This window comes from Bombus vancouverensis, chromosome 16 (assembly GCF_051014615.1).
Source record: "Bombus vancouverensis nearcticus chromosome 16, iyBomVanc1_principal, whole genome shotgun sequence".
Taxonomy (NCBI): domain Eukaryota; kingdom Metazoa; phylum Arthropoda; class Insecta; order Hymenoptera; family Apidae; genus Bombus; species Bombus vancouverensis.
Window position 1 is genome coordinate 3,456,424 of NC_134926.1, and position 25,286 is coordinate 3,481,709.

The following is a 25,286-nucleotide window of genomic DNA, read 5'->3' on the forward strand; positions in this document are numbered from 1 at the left end:
TGAGTGTTTGTTTGTTAGGTTATGTCCTTTGTGAGATCTGTTGGGTGTTTCCTTTTTAATCTTCCTTTTATGCTTGATGTGCTGACCGCTTCCGCTGCCAGCCGGTTGGGTTGCTATTCTTTCTCTGTACCTTCTTGCACATCTGTTAATCTCCTCCTTGACCGTTGGTATTCCCAGGTCTTTCCGAATGTCCTCGTTTGTAACGTACTATGGCGCGTTTACTATTGTTCTGAGTATTTTAGATTGCATTGCCTCTATTTTGGTTATATGGCTCATTGCTGCTGTTCCCCATAGTGGTATTCTGTATGTCCAGATTGGTTTTATGATCATTTTATATATTTTTAGTTTGTTTTCTATACTTAGTTTGGATTTTCGACTTGTTAGCCAGTACATTTCTTTCCTTGCTGTCTGTATTTTATCTATTATTGCTTTAATATGCTGTTTCCATGTGAATCGTGTATCTAAGTGGTCTTCACTATCTGAGGATCCTTCTATCTCTCCACTTTCAATGTATTCAGAACTTTCACTGTCAGCTTCGCTTTGGGCTAATTCATACTGATCTTCCTCGGAGGTATCCTCAGAACAATCTTCACTGATGTTGACAATTTTGTTCAATACCTTATTATATCTCCTGGATACTCATGATTTACTCATGATTGCTAGAAAAGGGGGATTGGTCAAAATAGAAAAAATACTGTGCTTAAATTCAATTACCCTATTGTAAATACTTACAATAAGCGGAGACTGTCCACAATAACTCAAACTTTTGCAAACTGTCTTTGAAAAACGTTCTTACACTGTCACTACAGCAATTATACTGAAGATCGTCTCTTGCTTTAGGGGTTTCTTCGGGAATAGGCATAAGCAATTTCGTTGAACACCATTCTTATATTTATTATTGGAGGAATGATTTTACGAACGAAGCAAACATATAAGAATTGTTTATGAAATCAGCTAGCCCGTCAATTTGACGGGTTTCGTAGAGATAGGTATACAACATACAAATTTCAAAAATTAGAAAGCTTAGGAAAAAATAATTGTGTGTTTAAATTCTTTGCGTTAAAATTAATTCTATGGTTTTTAGGGTATTTCATTTCGAAGTTTGAAATCCGTCAAATTGACGGGTCCCGTAAATCTAGTGTTAAAAAAAAAGAAAACTTCTGTAATATCGTGGACAAGGGTCCTGGGGGCTGTCGGGCGAATTATAAGCAAGCGGTTGCTGAGCATATGCGTGGTGGGGCTCAGACAAAAGATAAGGGCTTTCTAAGGGGCATAGCGTTGAATCTGTAACGTCAATTCACATCAGAGACCAGGCCACACACCGCGAGTAGGATGGCACCCAGATGTCTGCACCTCCTTGGCGCGTACCCTCAATAGTCTTAAGTACCCACCAGGGGTCCTGGAATATTCATAGTTAAGGTCCTTCAGACCAAGCGAGTATCTCTTGTCTTAGATTTCCTTTTACGTTTATTGTTTACTACGGGTTTACACGGAAAGTTGGTTTTCCTCTCGTCTGGTATGTTCCAACCGCGTCTGGTATGGTTAGCAACTTTCTCGCGAGGGCGGCTAAAATCTTTCCTGGTCCACTAACCGTCTTATTATCCAATCGGAGACGGTGTCTACTACTCTCACTTCCTTAACCAAAACTGTCATCAACAAATCCGATAGTCCCGTGTCCTTAGACACACCCACCCCTAACTTCCTCAGACACAGTATCGTTAGCAACACTTCACTTATTCTGTATCCTTAGAATAGTCAACATATCTTTACCGGTCTCTACCCCTATAACAGTCTCGTACTTAACGTATCAGTGTAACTAAGTTTTACATAACGTGGTTGGAGTGAATTGTGATTTATGTTAATTCAGTGTGTATTACATTGTGATTGCTGAATTCATAATAAAGTTTAATTAAAACAAAATTAATAGTTGTGTTACGACTCAGCTATTTTATTTTATCATCCAATCCTCAAGTTTACGTGACAAATCCGTGGTGACGAGAGTTGCAAATTAATTATCTAATTGTCTTAATTATAATACGTTATTGTGATTAGTTCGCGTTAAACAACCATCGTTTCCTGTTTAATCAACATCTGTTTAATCCATTTATTATAAATAAAGTAATTTTAATAAAGATCTTACAATTTTAGGGTCTCGTCCGGGATTGGACAAGACAGAAAACGAAACGTTTAACAGAACTATTCGTGCTAGTTTTGGATTTACCGGTGCGCGGTGCGATAAAAGACGATATCGTTGACCGTTGAAATTAGTGCAGTGTTGAAAAAATAAAAATGGCAAACGTTGAATGTGAACAATTATCAAGTGAAGAAAGTCTGACGCTGGAAGAATTGAGGACTAAGCTCGCACAGATGAATTTACCTATATCTGGTGCAATGTTAGTGTTTATTGCCAGGCTGAATCGAGCCTATAGGGCTGAACAATCGAATCCTAAGGGATCGACAAACGGTGAAGGGTCAACGGACCAGCGAGGCTCAGGAAGCGTGCAAAGGGCTGAGTGCGATCGAGATGAAAACGAAAATCTCGAGAAATTGAAGATGAAAGAGTTGAGAGCGCGCCTAGCTGGTTTGGGGTTAGAAACTACGGGAAGAAAAATTGAACTACGCGCACAGCTGCAGGCGGCCATGGATGACAACGATACATCGTCGGAAGAAGAAAGTGACGCCGAAGGTGAGGATGAAGACGATAAAAGAAACGTAAAAGAATGCAAGAGAGGCATGCGAGTGGTGCACCAGGACTGTGACAAATGCTATCGAAAGGCATGTGTTGGTTCGACATTGAACTTTGAAGACGTTGAAGACGCATTAGAGTCGTTTAGTGGCGATAAAAACGAAAATGTCGAGCGATGGTTCGAGTCGTTCGAGGAAATCGCAGACGTGTGCATGTGGTCAGAAGGGCAGAAGGCGATTTATACGAGGAAACTGCTGAAAGGATCAGCGAGAATATTCGCGAGGTTCGAATGCCATGCTAGGACTTGGCACGAGCTGAAGAGAGGGCTGATTAAAGAATTCTCTAAAAAAATTAATAGGCGACAAGTGCGCCAGAGACTCAGAAAAACGAAAAAGAGAAGTGATGAAGCATGCTTGGCTTATATGTACCGCATGCTTAAAATAGCCAGCCATGTGGATATGGAAGAGGAAGCAAAAGTGAAATACATTATAGACGGAATAGTAGACGAAGAAAGCAACAAGTCTACACTGTATGGCGCTACGTCCATCAAAGCGTTAAGGTAAAGGTTAATCATGTACGAGGAACAGAAGTAGGAACAGTCGTAGAACAAAGTCGATTGCGAAGCCGGTCAGAACCGAGAAAAACGAAAAGCCCAGTCAATTTGGAGATGTAGTGAAGAAGATAAGATGTTATAATTGCGGTGACAAAGAACACGTGTGTGCAGAGTGTCCGAACAAGTCGAAAGGTCCTAAGTGCTTTAAGTGTCGAGCGTGCGGACACATCGCATCGAAGTGCGACAACCTGAGCGAATCCCCTAAAGAGGTTCGAAATGCGTGTCGATTGTTACAGACGAAGCGTGGTAAAGACGTTAAAATCGAGAATTTTGAATTAAGCGCGCTGATAAACACCGGTAGCGATTTAAGTTTAATGCGAGCGGACCAGTATGTAAAAATTGGAGCGCCCAGATTAGGTCAGAAAATTGTTGAACTTCGCGGTATCGGTACCAAAAGAAATTATACACTCGGAGAATTTTCGACGAATGTTCTGATAGACGATGAGTCGTACGTTATAACGGTACATGTAGTTTCAGATACCTTGATGCAACATTCGTTTATTATTGGCACGGACTTCCTGAATACCGTCGAAATAAACATTAAGAAAGGAAATGTTTCTATTCATAAAGTAGAGAATAAAGAATGTAATAGACTCCCGGAAGTGTTTAAAGTAGATGTAGAAATATAGCAACACGGAATAATATATCAGTCTTAATCTGACTTTGCAAACCCGATCGTACTTGAAAAAGGAACGGATCTCTTTATGTTCCTATCGAAGAAAATAGTAGAGAATGTACAGCAGTTGTAATTCCCACGAGTCCTTGTCTCGAAGATACTGTCACGTAAAATAACAAAATAAAAAAAAGAAATTTGAGGTGAAAAATAAAAAAAAGAAAACTTTATTTTTTTTCTAACAACAATCCACTTTACAATCCACTTCTAGGCGTGACTTTCTAAGACTGAGACTCTTATGATTTGACTTTCGATCGGATCCGATTACTTTCTTTGTCATCCCTCAACATCCCCACCGTCCATGCATTTGCTAGGCGTCCGCGACCGTTGCCACGTGCTCTTTCTTCTAGAACCTTCGGTGGAAGGACCGTTGGGATGCTGATGGTTCATTAGGCACTTCAGCGATATACATTGTGCCGAGTGCCGCCACATCTTTATCTCCATCGTCAGTCCATCGGATTTGAAGTATGCCGGTCGTGACAATACTGTCGTCATGAACAAAAATTTATTAGATGAATCGGTTACAACGGACATAACCGCGGTAGTGTCACGACCGGCACAATTCAAAACCGATCAGCTGATGACGGAGATGTATATCGCCGAAGCGAAGTGCCTAATGAGCCATCGACATCCCAACGGTCGTTCCGCCGAATGTTCGAGAAGAAAGCGTGTGTGGCAACGCTGGCGGACGCCTAGCAAACGCGTGGATAGTGGGGATATTGAGAGGCGACAAAGGGAAAAGAATGGAATCCGATCGAAAGTCGAGTTGTAAGAGCTTCAGTCTTGCAAAGTCACGGCTGGAGTTCGAAACCAAACTATCATTGTTGTAATCAAGGTGTTAGTAAATAAATTCTCTTTTTTTTATTTTCGTCTTCGATTTTTTTACGTGACAGTAGCGTCTGGTGGAGACGACACGAACGATTGCGATGAGATTTTCGTAGAATTTACAGAGTATCGTGCGAATTGTACAGTCGAACAAACAAAACCTAGCGCGGGTTCTAAGGAGCGAATAAAGAGCGAGAATGAGGTGGCTACGAGAAAATTTGAGTTAGTGCGAAGGTGAGCTAGTAATCCGACTTCTTTTCCGCGAAGGGCGTTCAACAAGAGACATAAGAAGGCAACAACATACAAGACGAGAGATCTGGGGGCGATCGAGGGGACGCAGGGCGGTCCTGGGCTAAAGTTTCTTGGGCCGTGCCGCGTGGTGAAAGTTTTGCGAAATGACCGTTACCTGGTGCAACGAGAAGGCGAACACGAGGGGCCGCAAACGACCTCCACAGCGGCTGATCATATGAAATGGTGGGACATTGTTGGAGTTAGTGGTGCGAGTGAAACTAGCGATGATGAGTACATCTGAGGGCAGACGTGATTATCAGTATGGCTGAGTGTAGTATCGTGGACGAGGGGCCTGGGGGGTGTCGGGCGAATTATAAACAAGCGGTTGCGGAACATGTGCGTGGTGGAGCTAAGACAAAAGACAAGGGGTTGCTAAGGGACGTAAACGAATTAACAATCAGTGTTAGTCAGAAAGTGCGAATTACGTTGTCGAGAGACTGTTGAATCCGTGGTGACGAGAGTTGCAAATTAATTATCTAGTTGTCTTAATTATAATACGTTATTGTTCACGTTAAACAACCATCGTTTCCTGTTTAATCAATATCTGTTTAATCCATTTATTGTAAATAAACTAATTGTAGTAAAGATCCTATACTTTAAAAACATTTTCACGAGAACCACATCAACGAAGGAAAAAAATCTTAACACTGTTGGAAGAACACCAGTAAAAACGAAGATTGCAGGACCCACAGAAATAATTACGCGCAGAAAGTCCGCGTATTCGTGGAATAAACCGTCGCGTGATAATTATTCCATAATAGTTTTTAGTATAAATGAGCGTACTTAGAGGAGACAGTAGTTTGAAGAAGTCAGTCTTCAAACAATTATATTTAGACAGTTTAGTGCGATCGACAATACACATAAGCAAGGTGAGAGTCTTGGACATTATAACATTCTCTTCTTCAATAATTTCCATCTTGTACCACTCGAATAAAATTATTCGTCGTCTATAATTGACAACAATCAAGAATTATCATTGTAAAATTTTAATCGGGCTTTCTTCAAGAATATTAAATATTTAAACGACAGTACGCTGTAATCGATATTCCAAAATTGTGTTTTTTGCAGAACTCTATATGTTTTTATATACTAATGATGTGATTTTTTATTCTCTGTACGAAAGCCGAATTAGGATACGTAAGTCGAAAAAAGCTTATTTAAAAAAACATTATAATCTCAACCTCAAAAAATTTACTGTATGAAAAGCAAAGAAAATATAAATATAAGTGTACTATTGGGTTAGTAACTGAGTGATTGCGGATTTTGCCATTAGGTGGTATTGAGAAAATCCGCAATCACTTAGTTGCCAACACAATACTTGGTGTCTTCCCTCGTTCTTCATACGCCAAGCTTTACTAAATTCAGAATAAAATGTCTTTTAAACCATGCATTTTTAGACAAAAGTATCTTATCATCTATTATATAGAAAATAAAAGAAATGCATTAATGAATGGGTAAAGAAACATAGGCTTCTGTTTAAAAATATACCGACGTCCTTGAAATTCTAGGAAAAAGAAATTAATTTAAGGAAATATTCTTTTCGCCATTGTAGTGCCTCTTCAGTTGTGTAACTTTGCCCTGTGAAGTTGTTCCATAAATAAGGAAGGTATTTAGATAATCCCATTTAGGTAAGCCACCCAGCTAGGTCACTGGGCCAATTAGTATATAACAATTTGCACAAAATATTGTTCAGAAACAAATTATGCGATATAATACAATAGTTTAGAAATAAACGAAATAGATAATCAGTTTTGTGAGACTGTTTGCGTTCTAAAAGTTTGTACGGATGGTGAAAGTAGCTATTTGTAAAAGGGAGTCGAAAATATAAACTTTCTTTTTGCTTTTATTAATTTCCTTTTTCCTTGTATAGCCATGGATTACGATTACACTACATACATAGACACACTGAATTTTGTTCTTTAATTAACAAAGCTTTTTTCACAATGTTTATGCATTGATATGCACTGTTGTTCATTCTGTATTTATTTTACGATCAGAGATTTTCCATGAGTATAATGACGATATTAGAGCAAACGTCGTAATAGCCTTTAATATTATTGGACATTTAATCAGAGTGTCAGTTAAGTCAAAAATTCCAAGAAGTCATCAATTATCGAGTACATGAAATACTAAACTGTTTGTCATTAAAACATCTCCTTACCGTATTTAAGAATAAATTTATTCGGCAAACAAAAATACAGTTAAAATCATATATCTGAACGTATCTTATTTTTTGTGAATCCATTTTTCTTACTAATGTTACCTAAAAATATTTCGAAGATATGCTTAACGAAATTTCGCTCCTGATTTTCCATGTATTCTAACTTCTTCACGAGCAACTTTTTTGAAAACCATTGTATCCCATACCTTAACATACATACACAACATACATACCTTAACATCAAATACACTAAATGGTTTACAATAAATAAATATCTTATCACTTGCATTATGTCATAACCAATTTCTATTGTTGTAAACTAATGCAGACTCCCAAAATACGTTATAAGTGTTTTCACGAAACGTTATCAGAAAGCGTTTATAGAGAAAGATTTCAAAAACTTTGATATACTTTAGTTAGTCTTTGGTTTATAATACTCCTTTCTTCCATCGACGTGAACGTTCTCTCCGACTTTGTTTTTTCGTTTGTCGGAAAGATAAGCCTTGAAGAAGAATTTTCCAAATAGGATTAAATAACTGAAGTAGATGGCGAAACCAAATATAACATTTTTACGCGTAATGTAGCATTCAAGTCCACGAATTTCTGGATAATAGTAAGCCACAATAGTTGCAACGCAACCAATCACCATTTGTACCAGCTGCATGGTAGTAATCATCATGGCAAAGCCTTTTGGTAATTTATATTGCATTGCTTTTAAGGTATAATAAGAATACATCCAGGAATGAACAAAGTAGTTCATTACGGTATACCACCTTGAGAGTGCTGTAGTCTCCGCATATGTGAACCAAGAGAAAAGAACAACAGTTAAATGATGGTAAAAATGTAGAAATATCAATGGTTGCTTTCGTAACACAATGAAGATCGTATCACCAAATTCTGGGATCTTTGATAGGACAAATACCCATGTCCAAAAGCCAGAAACATGATCTTGCAAAAGGTTGCTGAAAAGAAAATAATTCCATTCTTATTGTATATTATAGATTAACATATTTAAAATATCGATTCATTTTGTGAATATGACATTTAAATCAAAGCCATGTATTATGTTCCATACAATGAAACGATAAGAACTTTGTTATTTTGATTTGGAAATATAATCATACAATGTGTATAGTATAGGTCGATATGTTGCGAATTGGTAGACATAACTGATTATATCACTCGATAAAACTCATTTCAGATACAAATTTATACGTGAAATCTTTTTAGAGAATTATTATAAGAATAATATCGTAAACAACTATTAAAAATGTATTTCCTATTTTACTAACGCTTTCCACATATCAATATTCACTAAATACCAAGCATAAGGAATTATTTCATATAACAATTCATTTCATTAATAATGTTTCATTAATAATTATTTTTTAAAATCGCCACTCACCTGAAAATATATTACAAGGTAAAAATATGAAAGTAGCATTACCTAGGTATGCAAATACTGTGGTAAAACCCATGGTGTCTCAATGTAGAGAACATTTCTGGTGCTGTTCTACAAAATCCGATAATGGAGAACACTGCAAAGAATCCACTCCATAATGCAAGCGGACGCTTCAAGTCAAACTTTGGTCTGCTCGACATGTAGTACTTGCCGCCAAAAATTAGTATCACGTAAATAATACAGCAGTAGTAGCAATACTGAAAATTATTCTGGATCCATTTTTGAGTGTCTGGATAAAAGTAGTTTTTTTCGAAGTTGAAGACATGCGAGTAGGTAGGTTCAATGATCTGCGGAGAACCCTCTTTATTCATCCTAAAATATTTTTTTACATCCACTGGTCGCAAAGCAATTAAAGAAAATACGCAGTCTTTCGCCCACGTTGTCAATTGACTAAAATGTAAGAAGAAGAACTGTTAACATTTTCTTTTAAAACTATGAAAATTGAAATACTTAATAAATGATGTATTAAAACTAATGTAAAATATTCAAAACAAAGTAATAAGACAATAAAAAATAAGAAATTAGTTATTTTTGTCTATCGTATTTAATTAAAATTTAATATAAAGTATTGTTGATGTTGTTAGTTATTTTTGTCTATCGTATTTAATTAAAATTTAATATAAAGTATTGTTGATGTTGTTCTGTTTTTATGAGCTTCGTCATCTATCAGAATTCGTTACGTTGTTAATGTTTAATTACAGCAGGATTTGAATTTTCTGAACATTTTCTAGTAGTACGTTTAATTCTTCGGACAATATCGGACAGAAAAGAAAAACAAATATTAAATAAACAAATATAAATTAACTTATGTACGTTTTTACTTCTGCTAAAGAAATGAAAAATGTATTTCGATTATTATTAATATCTGCAATGGATGGCGATAAAAATGAAAATGAAAACAACGAAAGTAATGATAATCTAAATGAAAATGGTGATATAATTACACCTCGTTTTCCCTTTGCTTTAAGTGAGATCCCAACAAAAAATTAACACAATTAAAAAGAAAAGGCTTTTGTTTAAAAATATACTAGAAAGAAAAAAATTTTCTTAAACAGTATTATCATTACTTTTTACAAATACTTTTTTATATTTATTTATTTAATTTGTACTTTAATTTGTACAATTTGTCCAGCTGAACATTTGGTAATTTTTTCTAACTTTATTGCTAAATAACATGTGGATGGCTACTCCCAGCGGGATACCATCTTCGAGATGAAGTACTTGAATGTAATAATAATTATTCAACTCATATTATTAAAAATAAAAAACTAACATATTCACTGCAATCTTGAGATGCACCCTCCATTAGGCGAACACTTCTCTTTGACGAACTTTTTAGATAAAGAAATTTCTAATGAAGGCAAGGAAGGCAATTCTCTAACGATTGCGAGATGAAAACGAAAAAATATTTGCCTGAAATCAAGAATCTGAGATTTATGTGATCACATAGAGCCTTTGAAAATGTTAAAATTTAGAAAATTTTAGAACTAAACTAACACAGGCCCCCTAGATTTTTACTTTTAGTAACATGAGTTCAATAATTGAAGTAATACCCTATTATACGATTACCGCGTATGCTCAAAATATACAGGTTTACATGTACATTATTATTACATTCCACTCATCTTCAACATCTTTTAATTAAACTTCAACTCACACTATTTTCTTTTTAGAGATAGATTTAACTCCTCCTTTTGGAAAAACATAACAATTGAAGTGAACCAAAGCAAAAAGCAAACTGTGATTAAACATTTTGGAAATGTGATTAAATTACTTAAGTTCCTTGAAGGAATGTTAAGCTGCAATTAGTAAGTATTAGCTATTGCAGTAAGTATTAATCTAAGGACTAAAAAAAATGAAGGCACGTCATGAGTTATATATGTTAAGAAAGGAATAAACGTTATTTTTTAAATATTTTTTAATTATTGTTATCAAATTATTAACACTACAATGTTTAATTGCCAACGGTACACTAAAGCATTAAATTTACATATGAGGTTGCTACATATGAAATGATATTTTCAATTTTCCCCAAAAATAAATAAGTTTCATTATTGTAGAAAAGTTGCATAAATTCAATGCTTCTGTTACATTTGTCTTTCACATTTGATTCTTAGGTGTGTTCCATGTTAGGTCTCACTTTCTCAAAAACTATAATATGCCGGAAACTTTTTAACAAAAACTTATAATTTTCACGTTTTCATGAATGGATGAAATAACGGTTGAATAATAGTTTGATCTGACAAAGGTCTTCAAACAATGCGATTGACAGAGATATCCCTAATTTAGGCAAACAATGTATGATGACGTGCTAACATAAAATACGTAATTAGAAAGTTATGTTCCAACCACAACCATATGATTACTACACTCGCCGTTGAACAATATAAAATCTTTAGAAAAGTTATGATGCCGATGAAAATAAGAAGTTTGAAATATTTTTGGTTTCGATAAAATGCAAAATATCGATTCGCAGCTGCATAAACAATGATATGATACGAAATATGACCTGAAATTGTGCACTTCATATGTAGTATATCATTGATTTGTCTATTTACATAACGTGTGTTATATAGCACAAACCACAAAAGGAACTATTCACTTAAAAAATTTTTTAAAAAACTAAGAAAATGGTTGAAATGTGCATATTTATATAATATCTGTATTTCTAACTTAAATGTAACGAATTGTTTTTTTACATGAAATTTGTTTTCAAATTGGTATTCAAAATAATAGATCTATTAATATAATTTTAGTATTTAATTCAAATTTAGAAATTAAGTCAATAATTTATTAATTAATTGGCAAATTAATTATTAAAGCAAGTTATTCATCATTGTCATATTTAGCTATGGAAAACCTTAGTTTTCGATTTTAGAGGATACACTAAACTTTTGAAAATGAAGCGTTCATTTCTGAATCAAAAAGTAAAATTCGATGATAATAATTTCGGTCCATACCAATTTCTTTCCCTTGAGGCAATGATCGATGCCGTTATTGAGTTCGAGTGTAGATATTTCTTAGACGAAACCAGCAAAAGTCGATTTAATCTGTCCTGAATTCTTATACAAATAGCATGTACAAATAATCAACCAAGGAAGATTATCACTGATGGTTAGTGGGTAACTATCATCACACGCAACGTGTCGTAGAGTGTGCAGTGCCTCACTTCCTACTCGAAATAAAACATACTTCTCTTGGATGGTTAATGATAAAAAAGCTTGCGCAATTTGCAAAAAGCAATAGAATCATGCAAATTAATACATTTGGATTCAACGTTATTCCATTTACTTTTTACTTTTCTTGCTTCTAGGAACAGATTGTCGCCAGAGAATTCTAAAAAAAAAAGATATCTTACATCAACTGGCGTTTTTTGCGTAATAATATACATCATTTACATTTTTTACTGTTAGCTAGCAATTGCACGGTATTTGTTTCTACGTCTAATAACTAATAAATATTGTTCCAGAATTTGAAAGATAATAAAGATTTTATTTATGCAGAGCAAAAATGTATGAAGAAATTGAAGTCTAAATAATACAAATTATATTCAAATGTCAAAGGAATTATCGGTGGGATAGTACCAATAAAAATTGTATTAACAGATGCACGTATGTACACATATTAAAATATCTACATTAAAGAAACATTTAGTTATGTCCTAATACAGCAGACAAAAAAGAATGTGATTCTATTGGGTTGGCAACTAAGTGATTGCGGATTTTGTTATTACCACCTAGTGACAAAATCAGCAGTCACTTAGTTGCCAACCCAATATGATAATGACAGTTAGCCTTCGTACTTTCTATATGTGCCCATCTGCAGAGAATAGCTAGAAAAATTTACCGAATGTCCAGCTGGACAAATTGTAAAGTGCAAATTAAATAAAAAAGAAAGAATCTGCAGAGAAGCTAATAACACAGAAATAAAATGACCTTAAATAGCAATAGTCATATCGACACGGAGGTGCATTGTCGCTAACATACATCTACTGGACAAGGTTATGCAAGAAAGGAAACAAAATGTATGTAATGATTAGGATCTGATACTTCTCATAACTCATGGATAAACAAAAAGTATATACTTTAATTTAAGTTAAGAGACTTATTACTACTCCGTGTCTTTATCTTTTTAGCAATATCCACAAAATTGATGTTGTATATGTACATCTGTGGTACATCGATAACAGCAAAGAATGTACACACAGGTTACTAAAATTAAAGATGTATATAGATGATGTCTATATAAATGTACATATACGTGTTTAAATGTAGATGTTTTAATGCAAATGTAAACGTTTGAATGTATGTTAGATGCACATCTACCTATATACATCCTTAATTTTATTAATTCATTTTTCCACGATACATTAAGTCAAATTCGACACGTTTTGAATATATTCAAGATACACATTTTCACGTACAAAGGTTTGTTGAATTTAACGCTTTATTTAACTCCGCAAACACTCAAGGACTATGGAAATTCGGTCTGGCAATCAGTCATTCAGCATGGTCTCAACGCGTGACTAACTTCACGTCCGTATGGTTACGCAAATTGCCCATCGTTTTATCAAGAATCACGTTATTCATTAATTTAAACAAATCTTTCGAAAAATCCCTTGCAGCGTTCGTATGAATCCTGGTACTTAAATCGATGTAATCCCGCAATTATCGCGATTGTTGAAACTCAAGAATACGATGTACATTTTCCAATTTCAATCTCGTGTTTTAAACACTGCGACAAATAACGATAGTTGATGACATATCGAGTTTGTCGATAATATAGCAGTCATAGCATAACCAGTTTTTTATTCCGCCATTTCTCCTCGTGGCTGGGATAGAAAGGTTATTCGCTCGCAATTGGTAATATAGATGTCTAATTTTTTTTGCGAGATAAAACAGTGAAGGTAACTGAAAAAAGAGAGAATAAATGTTATGGTACCTCGCGATGATATGACATATTATTTACATCAGTGAGCGCTAATTTGCATTGATACATAGCAAATTATATGCAAGCAAGATAATCTTCAATAAATAGCAAATTGACATGCTTCCGTTTTTGCGCAGTTAGATGAAATGATACATACGCTTCATTTTCCTATCTGTAAACGTTTATAGATATATCGTTGCGTTTCTTAAATTTGCTAATTTGATTCAGCGACATGGGCAGTTGAATACTGTCGGTACAGAGTATGTTAGAGCAGGTGGGTACGATACCTGTCGGTATGAATGTTCGCTAATTGGACAAAGGCCCGCAACGACAGACCAAAAGAAACATGCGTCATCGTCACATTTGATATTGATAACTGATCTTTGAAATTGTACTGTCCAAGGTAAGGAAAGGTTGCAACCTGCACGAAGAGGTTGATGCTTGTTGCAATTTATCAACAGGTGCAATATCTTTGAAAGAGCCCAAGTGCTGTCTCGTTCTTGAAACTCCTCTTGTAATGTCTCTCAAATAACACTTACATAAATCGAATGATCTGTATAGTTCATGTTTCCGTGTGCTGAAACTCTTCACCGAGATTTCATTTCGTAACACAAACTCAGTTTCAAATACTGCATTCACTTTCAAAATTGAATATTCATGTCCGTAACGCGTGATTCGATGTGCTCTGCATTAATAATGCCAGTTAAAGTACAAACCTCTAGTCACGTGCTAAAGGCGTTTACTCGTTAAAAGGTTCAAAGTCTCTAATCTACGATTAACTGATGTTATTGCATGTTTTGCACTAACAGATAGTTTATTCTTCTAGTTATCCTGATATTTGATAAATAATCAGCTTTAATATTGTAGTAACGTGGACAAATTGCCTAAGAAATATCGGGTGAATCATAAACAATATTGCGAGAAAACCTAAATATCGACAGGACAAAAGGGTCTGGAAACTTCAATGAACCGAGCAGCTCATCAATGTGTCGTCGGTCCTTCAGTCGAATAGTTACGCGGGAGAAGCCCTACGTGACTATGACCGCGGACGGTTACGGAACACGTGCGTGGTGGGGCTATGAGAGAAGACAAAGGGATGCTTAAGAAGGACGAATTAACAGACAGTCGTAAGTTGAGAGTCGAGATGTGAGGAGTCGTTAACTAAGAGTCGAGTTGTGAGGAATCGAGAGTTGAGTTGTCAAGTTGTTATGAGTTGTAAACTATTAATTGTGAGTTGTCTACAACTAAGTAGAATCTGGTTCTCCTAGCGTTATTAATGTACGCTAATACTTCAAGTTCCTTTCACCTTTATTACTTATCTTTTACACATTTCAAAAATTTTATGTCCTCATTTATTAATTAGATTGACGAAATCAAACCTGGCGAAAGAAAGTATAATCGAAGAAGCATGATTTGCGGGCACTGGCTGCTTGGAATCATCGATACACATACAGTTGATTGCTGGATTAATCATCAATGTTATTAAGTCTCATCTCTGTTATTAAAGAATATGTTACCATTGATTCAGAGATACATACCAATAGTTTTAAAAGTTGCAGTAGGTTAGCAACAGAGTGCTATATACATAAAACTCTTAATCACACTATTGAATTTGTACATAGATTGAATCTGTGAACATACATAGTGAATTGTAAAACTAGAAAACAAATTAGGTTTAAGTTAGGATAGATTAAATTCCCTGCCGATAGCCGGTAAAGTTAATGTGAAGGGAAAAAGTGTTATACGCAATTCTTTTATTACAGCACCAGATGAGGCTCACACCTAACATATTGAAACGGAATGATAACCAGTAAAACAATGGTTTGGAGGAAAATCAGGCTACCATGATGAAGAATTTGGCAAACGCCTGTGTAAATATTTCAAGCGATGATTTTGTAACCATCATAAAGTAGACAAAATGTCATTTTTAATTGGTGCAATAAAAAAAGAATAAATATTTAAAAATTAAAATAAAAATAAAATACAGAACTAGATGAAATTTCTGAAGAGCTACCTTCTCTCCAATTTCCACAATTTTTAAATATGTTGTAAAGCTCTACCTTTTGGACAATTTGCTCCTATACATATAACTGACCGTAGGTTTTACTTTCCAAGTATCCACGATTCGTAAATTCTGCCTATAATTGTGCTTTCGTTTCAGTCAATTACATTAATTACAGTCAATTCTGTCTATACTTAAGCGTCTGTCACAGCATACGCATCAGTATTGGTTACTGAATGCCGATCACTTATCTTCTATTTGTAAATGAGTATCGAGCGAGCTTAAAGGCCTCGTAAAGCAACGTATTTATATATGTGGGGTTTAGGTTTGAGTCAAATTTCTCAATTCGATCGCCGCAAGGCAGCTTGCGACAACACTTGCGTGAAAATGTAACAAATTAATTATAAAAACAATAGACAAATGAATAATTGATATTATTTTATGCAATAAAATAATCATTATTATTTTACGCAAGCGTTGACGATCACCTCGCGACAGCCGAATTGAAAAGTCTAACCTAAATTTAAAACCGATACATTGATAATATTCGCTTTTAATTGAGTTATGATGGACATTTCTTGCACATTCACAAATTGGAATTGTGTACAACCCCCAACCGTAAGATAAGTAGCCGGCGACCGGTAACGAATACAGACGCAGTCGCTGCCACAGCGCACATCTATAGGCAGAGATGCACTGTGTTGGGCCAACAGTTTTTCATGAATATCTTCAACTCAGCCAGTTCATTCCTTATATATATAGGAAAACATTGTTCGTACTGACCGCTGCGCAATTTGGAATTGGAATCCATTTGGAATGGACTAAAAAGTGGATATTCGTGGCCGAAATCAAAATTCACAACTTTAATATAAAAATATTTTTTGAAATGTGAAATTTTATGTAAAAGTAATTGTTTTAATTGCTCATTATATTATCAATACTCAATATATACATCAAAATAGAGATTCTGCAATTTTTTGCAATCGAATTCTATCATAAAAACGGAATTGTAATTACTTTCTATTAACGGCTATTCTGGAGTCAAGCTTTGAAAAAGCTTTGCATTTCCTTAAAGAATTTTTAAAAAATGGATGTGTAATCCCTAGCCGGAACTCCTAAAATCCCTCCTTAAATGAAACATATTATTTAAATATTGATCCTCAAAAACTATTAACTTTTATTTAGAAAAAAGAGCTGTTTTTGTTAATTTTTATTAAATAAAAGAATATTTTTTAAATAGAAATATTTAATGAAAGTTAATTAGTCCGTCACAATCGAATCGCTTTGCATTTCCAATTAGATTGCGTCTGAAACAATCGATCGATGCATGTCGCACGTATGAGAATAGGTACCGTATATTTCTTATACAGAAAAAGCAATCATTTATTACCCTTTATCTTTTATTATTATTTGAAATAATCAAATATTTGGCAAACAAATAAGTTATGGCAGAATTATATTCTCAAAATATATTTTGGTATTTATTTGCAAACAATTATTTCAGTTGAGCAGGGTTGGTGAAAGGTTTGAGTATTACCAGACGACACATGGCTATTGAAAGTGAAAAGATTTTTCTATATTACTGAGAGAAAAATTCCGAACGACCCGCCGAATCAGTTAGTGCGTGATTGGTGTGAAGAATGAGTGTGAACTTTGATGCAGACGAGTGCGAGAAAGTGAGATACGACATACAACGGTGTGTAATCCAGAAACAGTGTGTAATCCATAAACGGTGTGCATTCCGTTTCTAGCCGTTATGGCCAAAACATGGCGCATAGAGGTCATAAGAGTTACTGGTGGAAAAGTCTCGTTAAAGTGGACCCCGAGACATTCGGCAAATCTTCGAGCCACCAGTCGAGCTCCAAAGTACCATCCGGATTGAACATGTTTTGCACGACCTAATTCCCCTGCAATAGCCTACTTAATAGGTAACACTAGCTAACCTAATAGTCTACTTAAAGTTGGCGACTTCAAATTCCGCGCATATGGTGGTAGCACATGGCTCCTGGTATTATATTTTTTGGCCTTTTCCTCCAACTGGTTAAAGAGACCGGAGTCTCGACTCATACTACTGTTAATTGATCTGGGTTTGGGGTTGATAATTAATCGATTCACACAGATTTGATTTTCTCCATATATTTCTCCGCCTCGTACAACACGTCTTAACACACAGAATACACTTGGCCAATTAACACGTGGTCGACTTCTAAGACAAAAGGGCGTCGTTAGAAGTCGTACCAACTTAGCTTGTAGTAACTAGCGATCACACCAACCTAACATTTCTCAACAACTACATCTTTTCACTTTCAGCCTCGTCATTTTCAAGCGCAGCTTCAACGTTTGTCTTCTTTCAGGGCATAATCTTTAAAAGTTTCCAAAAACGAGATGTCTCTTGACGCTATTATCTTTCTCTCTTCCTGGTTCCAGACCCTGTATCCCACGGGCATGAATAGCACGATAGTATTCCTTGTTTGGTATGTTCCTCAAATTTTCTTTTTCTAGTTTTTTGACCGAGAACAAATCCAAACTCCCAAATAATCAATATTTATGTTTATACTTATAGGTTTATATTTATATGTCTCACGTCTGGTGTAATTCCAATTCAGGAATAGAATGTTATTTGTACTACCTGCTTGGGCAGCAATTGCATATGTAATTCGCAGCTGAAATCGCTTTCGCTCAAAACGGCAAGTCTTCGCAGGAATCCCCTATTGTTTTGGAGATTGCTCGAATTCCTTGTTCAAGTATACTACACCTGATGATTAAAACTATTGTAAATCGCTTTAATATAATAGAGATTACAACAAGAAAAATATATCGCTTTTACTGCACACAGTACAAAAAAAAATCGTGCACCTGGCACGCTCATGTTATAGACAATTGCCGATAGTACTAACGAAATCTCCAGGATATTCTAGGCAGGAGGTTTCAATTAAAACGGTACCATTGTCCGATCGGTGATATTTTATTCTTCTCTCCTTCTAGTTCTCTACCATAACCTTAAAATCCTAAAAGTGTCAGAAGCCTCACTTTTATGTTTGAAAAAGCTTACCTCACATCATGACTTATCGTCGATAAATGTGATAAAGTACTTGGCCTTTCCAACAGATGGAATCTTCATCGAACCGCAAGGATTCGAGTGTATCAAGTCGAATATCTCGTCTTTTCTTACCGAACTATTCGTAAACGGCAACTTTATCGTCTTCCAACGTATTTTTCAAGGTCATATTTTTCTTCTCTCCTTGAACATCGACAGCGAATGATACCTTTCATCTCTCGACAATTTCAAACGACGCACTGGTAGCTAAATTCGATGTTCGTTATGCTGTACACTAAACATTAAACATTCGTTATGCCAAACACTAAACATTATTGCAGCGTATACTTTCCGCTCGATTCGCTGTTTTCGTATCCGAAAAATCTTCATTCGCGCGCAGTTCAATACAGTTTATGGCTGTTCGCAAGCGATTGGCTCTTTCCGTCTTTTCTTGCATTCATTGGCTTTGTAGGTGATCTTTTTCTCTGCATCGATGACATCTAAATTTGAAATCCTCCCGATTGCGCAACCTACTCTTCTCCGGTTTCGCCTTTTTCGGAGAACTTCTATTTCGTTTAGCTTATCAACTGTATCAAAGAATTTACGTACATGTTCGCGTACATTGTCATAATTTTGCATCTATTACAAGACGTGTTGTTTTAACAGAATGCCTTTCTGAGCTGTTGCCTGAGATTGATATATGCTATCCAACATTAGCTATGCTTCGCAGGAGCTACTACATCCTTTGACTTGTTTTATTTCCAACGGATTTACCAAGAAAATTATATTGAATTTCACTTCACTATCGCCAGTTTCTCTGGCATCATCGTGGCTCGGTTTCACTTTTCTTCCGTTCACCAAATCCCACACGTCATTTTCTATGAGCACCGCTTCTATTTGTATCTTCTATGTGTCAAAGTTGTTTTTTTTCAATGTCTAGATCCCTGATAAACTTGCATGGTTATTTTGATTCACAGAATTTCTGCACTCAACCTAGCCTCAAAATTCTCCATCACGAGCACTTGTCTTACATCTAGTTTCCTATTTCTCATGATCATCTCGACTCACATCCTGTTGACTAGAGTTGATTGATGATCACCAACCAACACATGTGAACTAAACTTGAAAATATTTTATTACATGTAAATAATAAATAAAAGTAACTTCTCGGTAAACGCTAGCTAACCAAGGGAATGAACGTCTGACGAAACAAACTCGTGACTCTAAAAATACGTAAAATAAGTTTAACTGTGTATAGCCTATATGGAAACTATCGCTTTTCGACAATATTCGAATATATTTATTTATCTCGTCTGGAATAATTTTTTGATCTATTAATTCATTATTTTCTTTTCAAATAAAAAGTCCACAACTCTAGTTCTTGTATCAAAATTATGGATATTAAAGTTGCCTTCGTTCACAGACGTCACATCTTTCCACCTCGATTTAGTCATAAAAATTAACTCCTTTGTGAAGTTTATTCGTTTTCTCCCATTTACCTTATAAATAAAGAGTTCATTCTTGGCTACTCTACCAGTCACTGTACCCAGCTAGTCTTAAACATTCTCTGAATTCTTTGTACTGACACTTTTTACATCTTTCTCGTAACAGTTCTAAGACCTTTAGATTTAAGTTTTCTACGGTTCTTCATTTCCGCTAGTCTTGGTACATTTAATTGTGGATTTTCTTTCACTTTCCCTGAAATACAACTTTCGTACTTAGGAGATTTAGTCTGTTAGATTGTGGAAGAGATTTTATGGAACATTCGTTTTGTCCTCATGCTGCTGCCTAAGTTATGTTGTGTGGTCAATATATTTGAAACGTGCAGTTTGTTTATTCGCATCAACATCCATCCTCCATCGAGTTTCCGTCATCGAGCCCTTGCTTAACGCTGAGTATTCCAGGCAATTCTCCTATGCGTGTACCACAGTCAGCAGCTCTTTCCTGTATAATCTGCAATAGTAATTTGCCTCATGCCAAACATGGAACTATTTTGCGAATAATATCTTATCTTTAACTGGTCGAAAAGTATGACCTGACGTATACAAATAACGTATTCTTGTCCTTGCGTTCTATTTTGACGAAAATTTTAATGAGAAGTAGTGAGAAAACATGAGCTTTTAACGTTACGTTTGTAAACAACCACTTCTAATTTTTCTAAACATGTCACTATGTGCTACGTCTCTGAATATCTTTGTGTGTTGAAAACACGGCATTATTTCCTTTAGTAATTATTATTATTAAAATAGCGGATGTATATACATATACATATTTTTATAGAAAGCAGGTAAAACAATGCGACCTCGATAGAAATGTGTTTCATGGTTTCAGAATTCTAAAAATATATTTTTTATTTTCATTTTTTACACAATGCATATGTTATACATATTTATATTTGACAGCATATGCAAGAATATATTGCATAATATTTGTTATGATAAGTGTAAAAAGATAATAGGTTTATCTATAAGAAACTAGAGGTAGCCTTGAAAACTCGAAAAAAGACGAATTAATAAAAAATTTACAATGACTATCTTAAAGCTCTCTTTGAACCATGTTATACCAAACAAAAAAATTTCAATCGACCGATTAACAAGAGAATGATCTAAACCTTATCGCATCTCGTTGTTTAGCTTCTATATAATAGCCATAAAATATCTAGAAAAAGTTCGACTGTACAAACCTGTGATGCACTGTATAATATCGGGGAAAACTTGGTACAGGGTGTTTAACAAACATATGTTATGGCTTTTGCACATGATTCTACACTTTCGCATCGACGAAAAACTATTGGGAAAAGAGCTGTAGTTCCGAATACCGATAGTCGATCAAGACGAAATATGGTGGATATCATAGGATGAGATAGTAGATCTGAAATATAAAATCTTATCTTATGGGGAAATCATACGTCCAGAAGATATAAGATCCAATATATAATAGATATTTACAGCTGTTAAATGGAATTTTCGGTAATTAATATAACTATGTGAGTATGAATGATACATATGGCTTTTTTTTTCTTTTTTTTTTTTTTTTTGTACGTGGAGAAATCCTCATGGACACTCCGCTGCTGCAATGATCGCGTAACAGCAGAGTAGTGTCGGACTCCTACCGACTAAAACTCCACGATGACCATCTTATGCGCGTGACAGGGGTGCTCCAGGAACCTCTTATGAATTAACTTCAGTTGCATCCCCTTCTCGCGTTCTCTTGTTCGAGCCGGCTATTGAGTAGGCGTTAGGGGGAGGTCGTTGCCCCTAGCGCTGTCACTTCTTCTGGTCGTAGTCCGTTGGGGTGATGGCGGGGCGGCTCTGGGTCGTCTGACTGCCATCCTTCTCCATCGTCTTATCCTGCAGGGGTGAGAGTTTTTTTTTCTCTCTCTTTCCGCTTGCTCCTTCGCGAGCATAACTCGCTCGCAGAAGAGGCGGACGGCCTCGTATTCCTGTGACCCTCTCAACATCGCTTCCACAATCGCTGAGGGGGTCAACGTTTCTCCTATGGCGTGCCGTAGGGTGGAGCGGGGCAGCTCCCACGCCGGACAGAGCTCCAGGGTGTGCTGCGCTGTGTCTCGTGCCAGCCACGACCCTCGACCAGGATTGGGGTGTCGTCCGCATAGCATACTATGGCCGCGCCTGGGGGTAGCGGGCATCGTGGTACCTCGTCGTACGCAACGTTCCATAGTATGGGGCCCAGCACCGAGCCCTGCGGGACGCCACGCTCGACGGATCGCTTTTCCTCTCCTTCCTTACTGGTGTAACACACCCACCTGTCGTCGAGGTAGGCTCGGATCAATCGGACGAGGTAGCTGGGAACCTCGAAGTGCTCCAGGGCCGTCACTATCCTGTCCCATGGCATGGTGTTGAACGCGTTGACGATGTCCAGGGAAACCGCCAGCGCCACGCCTTTCCGGGAGACCATGTCCTCCGCAATCGCTCGTACGCGTCTGACCGCGTCAATCGTCGAGCGCCCCTTCCGGAAGCCGTACTGGCTTTCGTGCAAACCTGGCACTTGGCCCGCTATGTGTCGTTCCAAGCGGGCGGCGACTACCCTCTCGAGTAGTTTGCCGACCTCGTCCAGTAGGCATATCGGCCGGTACGCTGACGGCGAGGTCGTCGGTCGGCCCTCTTTATGGAGCAGGACCAGCCTCGCCGTCCGCCACGTCCGGGGGTAGACTCCCTCCCTCAGGCATCTTGTGAAGAGGTGCCGGAGTCTGGGGGCCATGACCCCCATCACTTCCCCCCAGATCCGGCCAGGGATTCCGTCCGGGCCCGGTGCCACGTTGCGGGCGGTCATTCTTCTGGTTGCCTCCCATATCTCCTCCTCTGTGACTTCCCAGTCGTCCCTCCATTCCAGCGGTCGTGTCGTTTCCCGTGGCCGTTCCGCCGCTCTGTTTTCTTGTGGGGGAAAGAGCGTTCCGGTGATCCGCGTCAGCAGTGCAGGTTCCATTTCCGCCGTTGTCAGGGGGCCCTTCGCGCGTAGTTTCTGTGTCACCGTCCTGTATGGCCTCCCCCATGGGTCCGACTCGACTGTTTCGACCAGTTCGGACCAGGCACGGTCCTTCGCTTTTTTAATTTCCCTTTGTAGCGAGCGCCGTAGCGCGCGGTACGTCCAGTAGCGCAAGGAGACTTCTTCTTCGTCGCGTCGTCGCCAGCGGCGGGCCCTTAAGTACTGTCTTCGGGCCCGGACACATCTCGTCTTCAGTTCCGCGATGTCGGGGTTCCACCAGTAAACTGCTCTGCTTCGCACCGTGCCCGGTGTGGCTCGTGGCATGGATGCGTCGCAGATTGCTGTCATGGCTTGGCGGAGGTTCTCGGCCTCTTCTTCCACGTCTGCTTCAGTCGTCGTTGTCGAGGCCTCCCAGCTCCAAGCTGTTGCTATAGCAGCCGCCCGGAGTAGATCTTCATTCCTCTCCTTTATTTTCCATCTAGGTGGTGGGCGCGCGTGTCTCCCCCTCGGCGGGCCGCGCCCGTCGTTTGTCGTCGGCATTCCAGGTCCAGGTGCGTCCACCTCCATGAATATGTAGAGGTGGTCCGACAGCGTCTCGACCCCTTCGGCCACTCTCCAGCCTGAGATCCGCCTGAATGCCTCGGGGGAGGCCCATGTTATGTCAACAATGGAGCTCCCTCTGCACGTCACGCAGGTACTGGTCGAGCCCCTATTCACTAACAGAAGACCAAGTCCCGCGGCCCAGTTTGATAGCGTGCGGCCGCGCGCGTTGATCCTGGCGTTCCCCCATTCCGTGGAGTGCGCGTTGAAGTCTCCCAGGACGAGCACTTGTCGGGGGAATCGTCGCCTGACGCAGTCGCCAACTCCGTCTAGGAATTCTTCGAACGCTGCCCGTCCGCTGTTAGGTGACACGTACACCCCCACTACCATCATCCCTGCCCACTCGACCGCGGCGTACCCGTTGCCGCGTTCCAGCGGGACTCCGTGGGCAAACGCCCCGGGCGTTGATGTCCAGGTGACGGCAACCATTCCGTCCGTGTCTCCGACCCACTCCGGGGCATCCAGAACTCTGTATGGTTCCGCCACCACCGCTAGGGCGACCGTGCTCTCCCGGATGGTTTGGTGGAGCAGGTCTTGTGCTCGCCTTGACCTTCCCAGGTTAGTCTGGAGGATACGCATTCTCAGTTCCTTGGTGTCCTTTCCTTGTTTGTGGCTTCCTCCGTGCCTACCTCCTTGTTCGCGGGCTTAGGGTCGCTTTGCGACGGGGAGCCTTTCTCGCTGCCTCTTGCAGCCGTGGATCCGCGGGCGGCTCCTTTCGTTCCTTTCTTCGAGGGGGCGCAGGCCGGTCCCCCCATCCTGTGCACCGACGGTGCTCCAAGCGCCTCGCAGAGCAGGCATTTCGGGCTCGCAGTAGTGCATACTCTCGCCTGGTGCCCTGGTTCGCCGCATCTGAAGCACAGGTGCCCCTTGTCCTCCTTGGCGGTGCAGGTCTTCCCCGTGTGTCCTATCCCAAGGCAGCCTATGGCGACCTTTCCAGCCTGGGCCAGTTTCCTCACTGCACTGGCAGGGCCTCGTATCCATACGGCGCCCAGTCCGTTCCGAGCGGGGCGGATTTCTCCCAGCCGGGTGTCCTCCGGCTTGCAGCCGCTCTCCCTCGCCAGGGTGTTCTGGATTTCCGCCTTGGTGGCCGCTATGTCTATCAGGGACACCCTTGCCTCCGCGGCTCGGAAGGGGGTCGCCACGCGGACCTCGTTCGGGTCCAGAGCCTGCGTCAGCTGTGCTGCGAGCGCTGCGGCCTTCTCCCTTCCCTGGTCCTCGGGGACCTCTAAGATGACACCTCCGGTGATGGTCTTCCGCATCCTCATCGTGTTGATGCCGAGCTCGGTCAGGGAGACACTGTCCTTGGCCGCAGCCAGCACCTCCGCGTAGGATTGGCTCGATTTGTCCGTCAGGGTGATTGTTACCGCTGACGTTCGCGGTGCGCGCGGGAGGGGCCCCCTGCCTCCCCCTCTTCGTGCGTTCTCCAATCCACTCTCCGGAGTTTTTCTCTGGCTCTCCGCCCCTGTCTCGGGGATCAGCTTCGCCGGCTGCTTCTTCCCTGCCTCCTTCTTCTTTCCTCTTCTTTTCCTTCCCACGGTCTGCCATTCGGTGACAGCCGTTC

The 25,286-nt window shown here is 38.8% G+C and overlaps 3 protein-coding genes and 1 long non-coding RNA gene across 4 annotated transcripts; 2 read left to right on the forward strand and 2 right to left on the reverse strand.

Annotated features, from left to right (window-relative positions):
- The first annotated feature begins 2,289 nt into the window (after positions 1–2,289).
- LOC143303723 (uncharacterized) lies at positions 2,290–3,249 on the forward strand. The gene has a single exon (XM_076625361.1). It carries the CDS (start codon positions 2,290–2,292, stop codon positions 3,247–3,249), a length of 960 nt encoding a protein of 319 aa, XP_076481476.1.
- Positions 3,250–6,913: 3,664 nt separating this feature from the next.
- Positions 6,914–11,871, reverse strand: LOC117163090 (very long chain fatty acid elongase 6-like). Its single transcript, XM_033345083.2, has 3 exons — positions 11,672–11,871; positions 8,697–9,101; positions 6,914–8,211 (listed from the first exon to the last, which is right to left on the reverse strand). Exons 2-3 carry the CDS (start codon positions 9,020–9,022, stop codon positions 7,662–7,664), a joined length of 876 nt encoding a protein of 291 aa, XP_033200974.2. The 5' UTR covers positions 9,023–9,101; positions 11,672–11,871; the 3' UTR covers positions 6,914–7,661.
- A 2,882-nt stretch (positions 11,872–14,753) lies between these two features.
- LOC117163089 (uncharacterized) lies at positions 14,754–15,639 on the forward strand. Its single transcript, XR_013060384.1, has 3 exons — positions 14,754–14,869; positions 15,004–15,202; positions 15,404–15,639. It is a non-coding gene; the product is annotated as an uncharacterized LOC117163089 (long non-coding RNA).
- A 3,757-nt stretch (positions 15,640–19,396) lies between these two features.
- On the reverse strand, positions 19,397–24,304 carry LOC117163081 (uncharacterized). Its single transcript, XM_076625559.1, has 2 exons — positions 23,726–24,304; positions 19,397–19,585 (listed from the first exon to the last, which is right to left on the reverse strand). Exons 1-2 carry the CDS (start codon positions 24,302–24,304, stop codon positions 19,397–19,399), a joined length of 768 nt encoding a protein of 255 aa, XP_076481674.1.
- Positions 24,305–25,286: the final 982 nt, after the last annotated feature.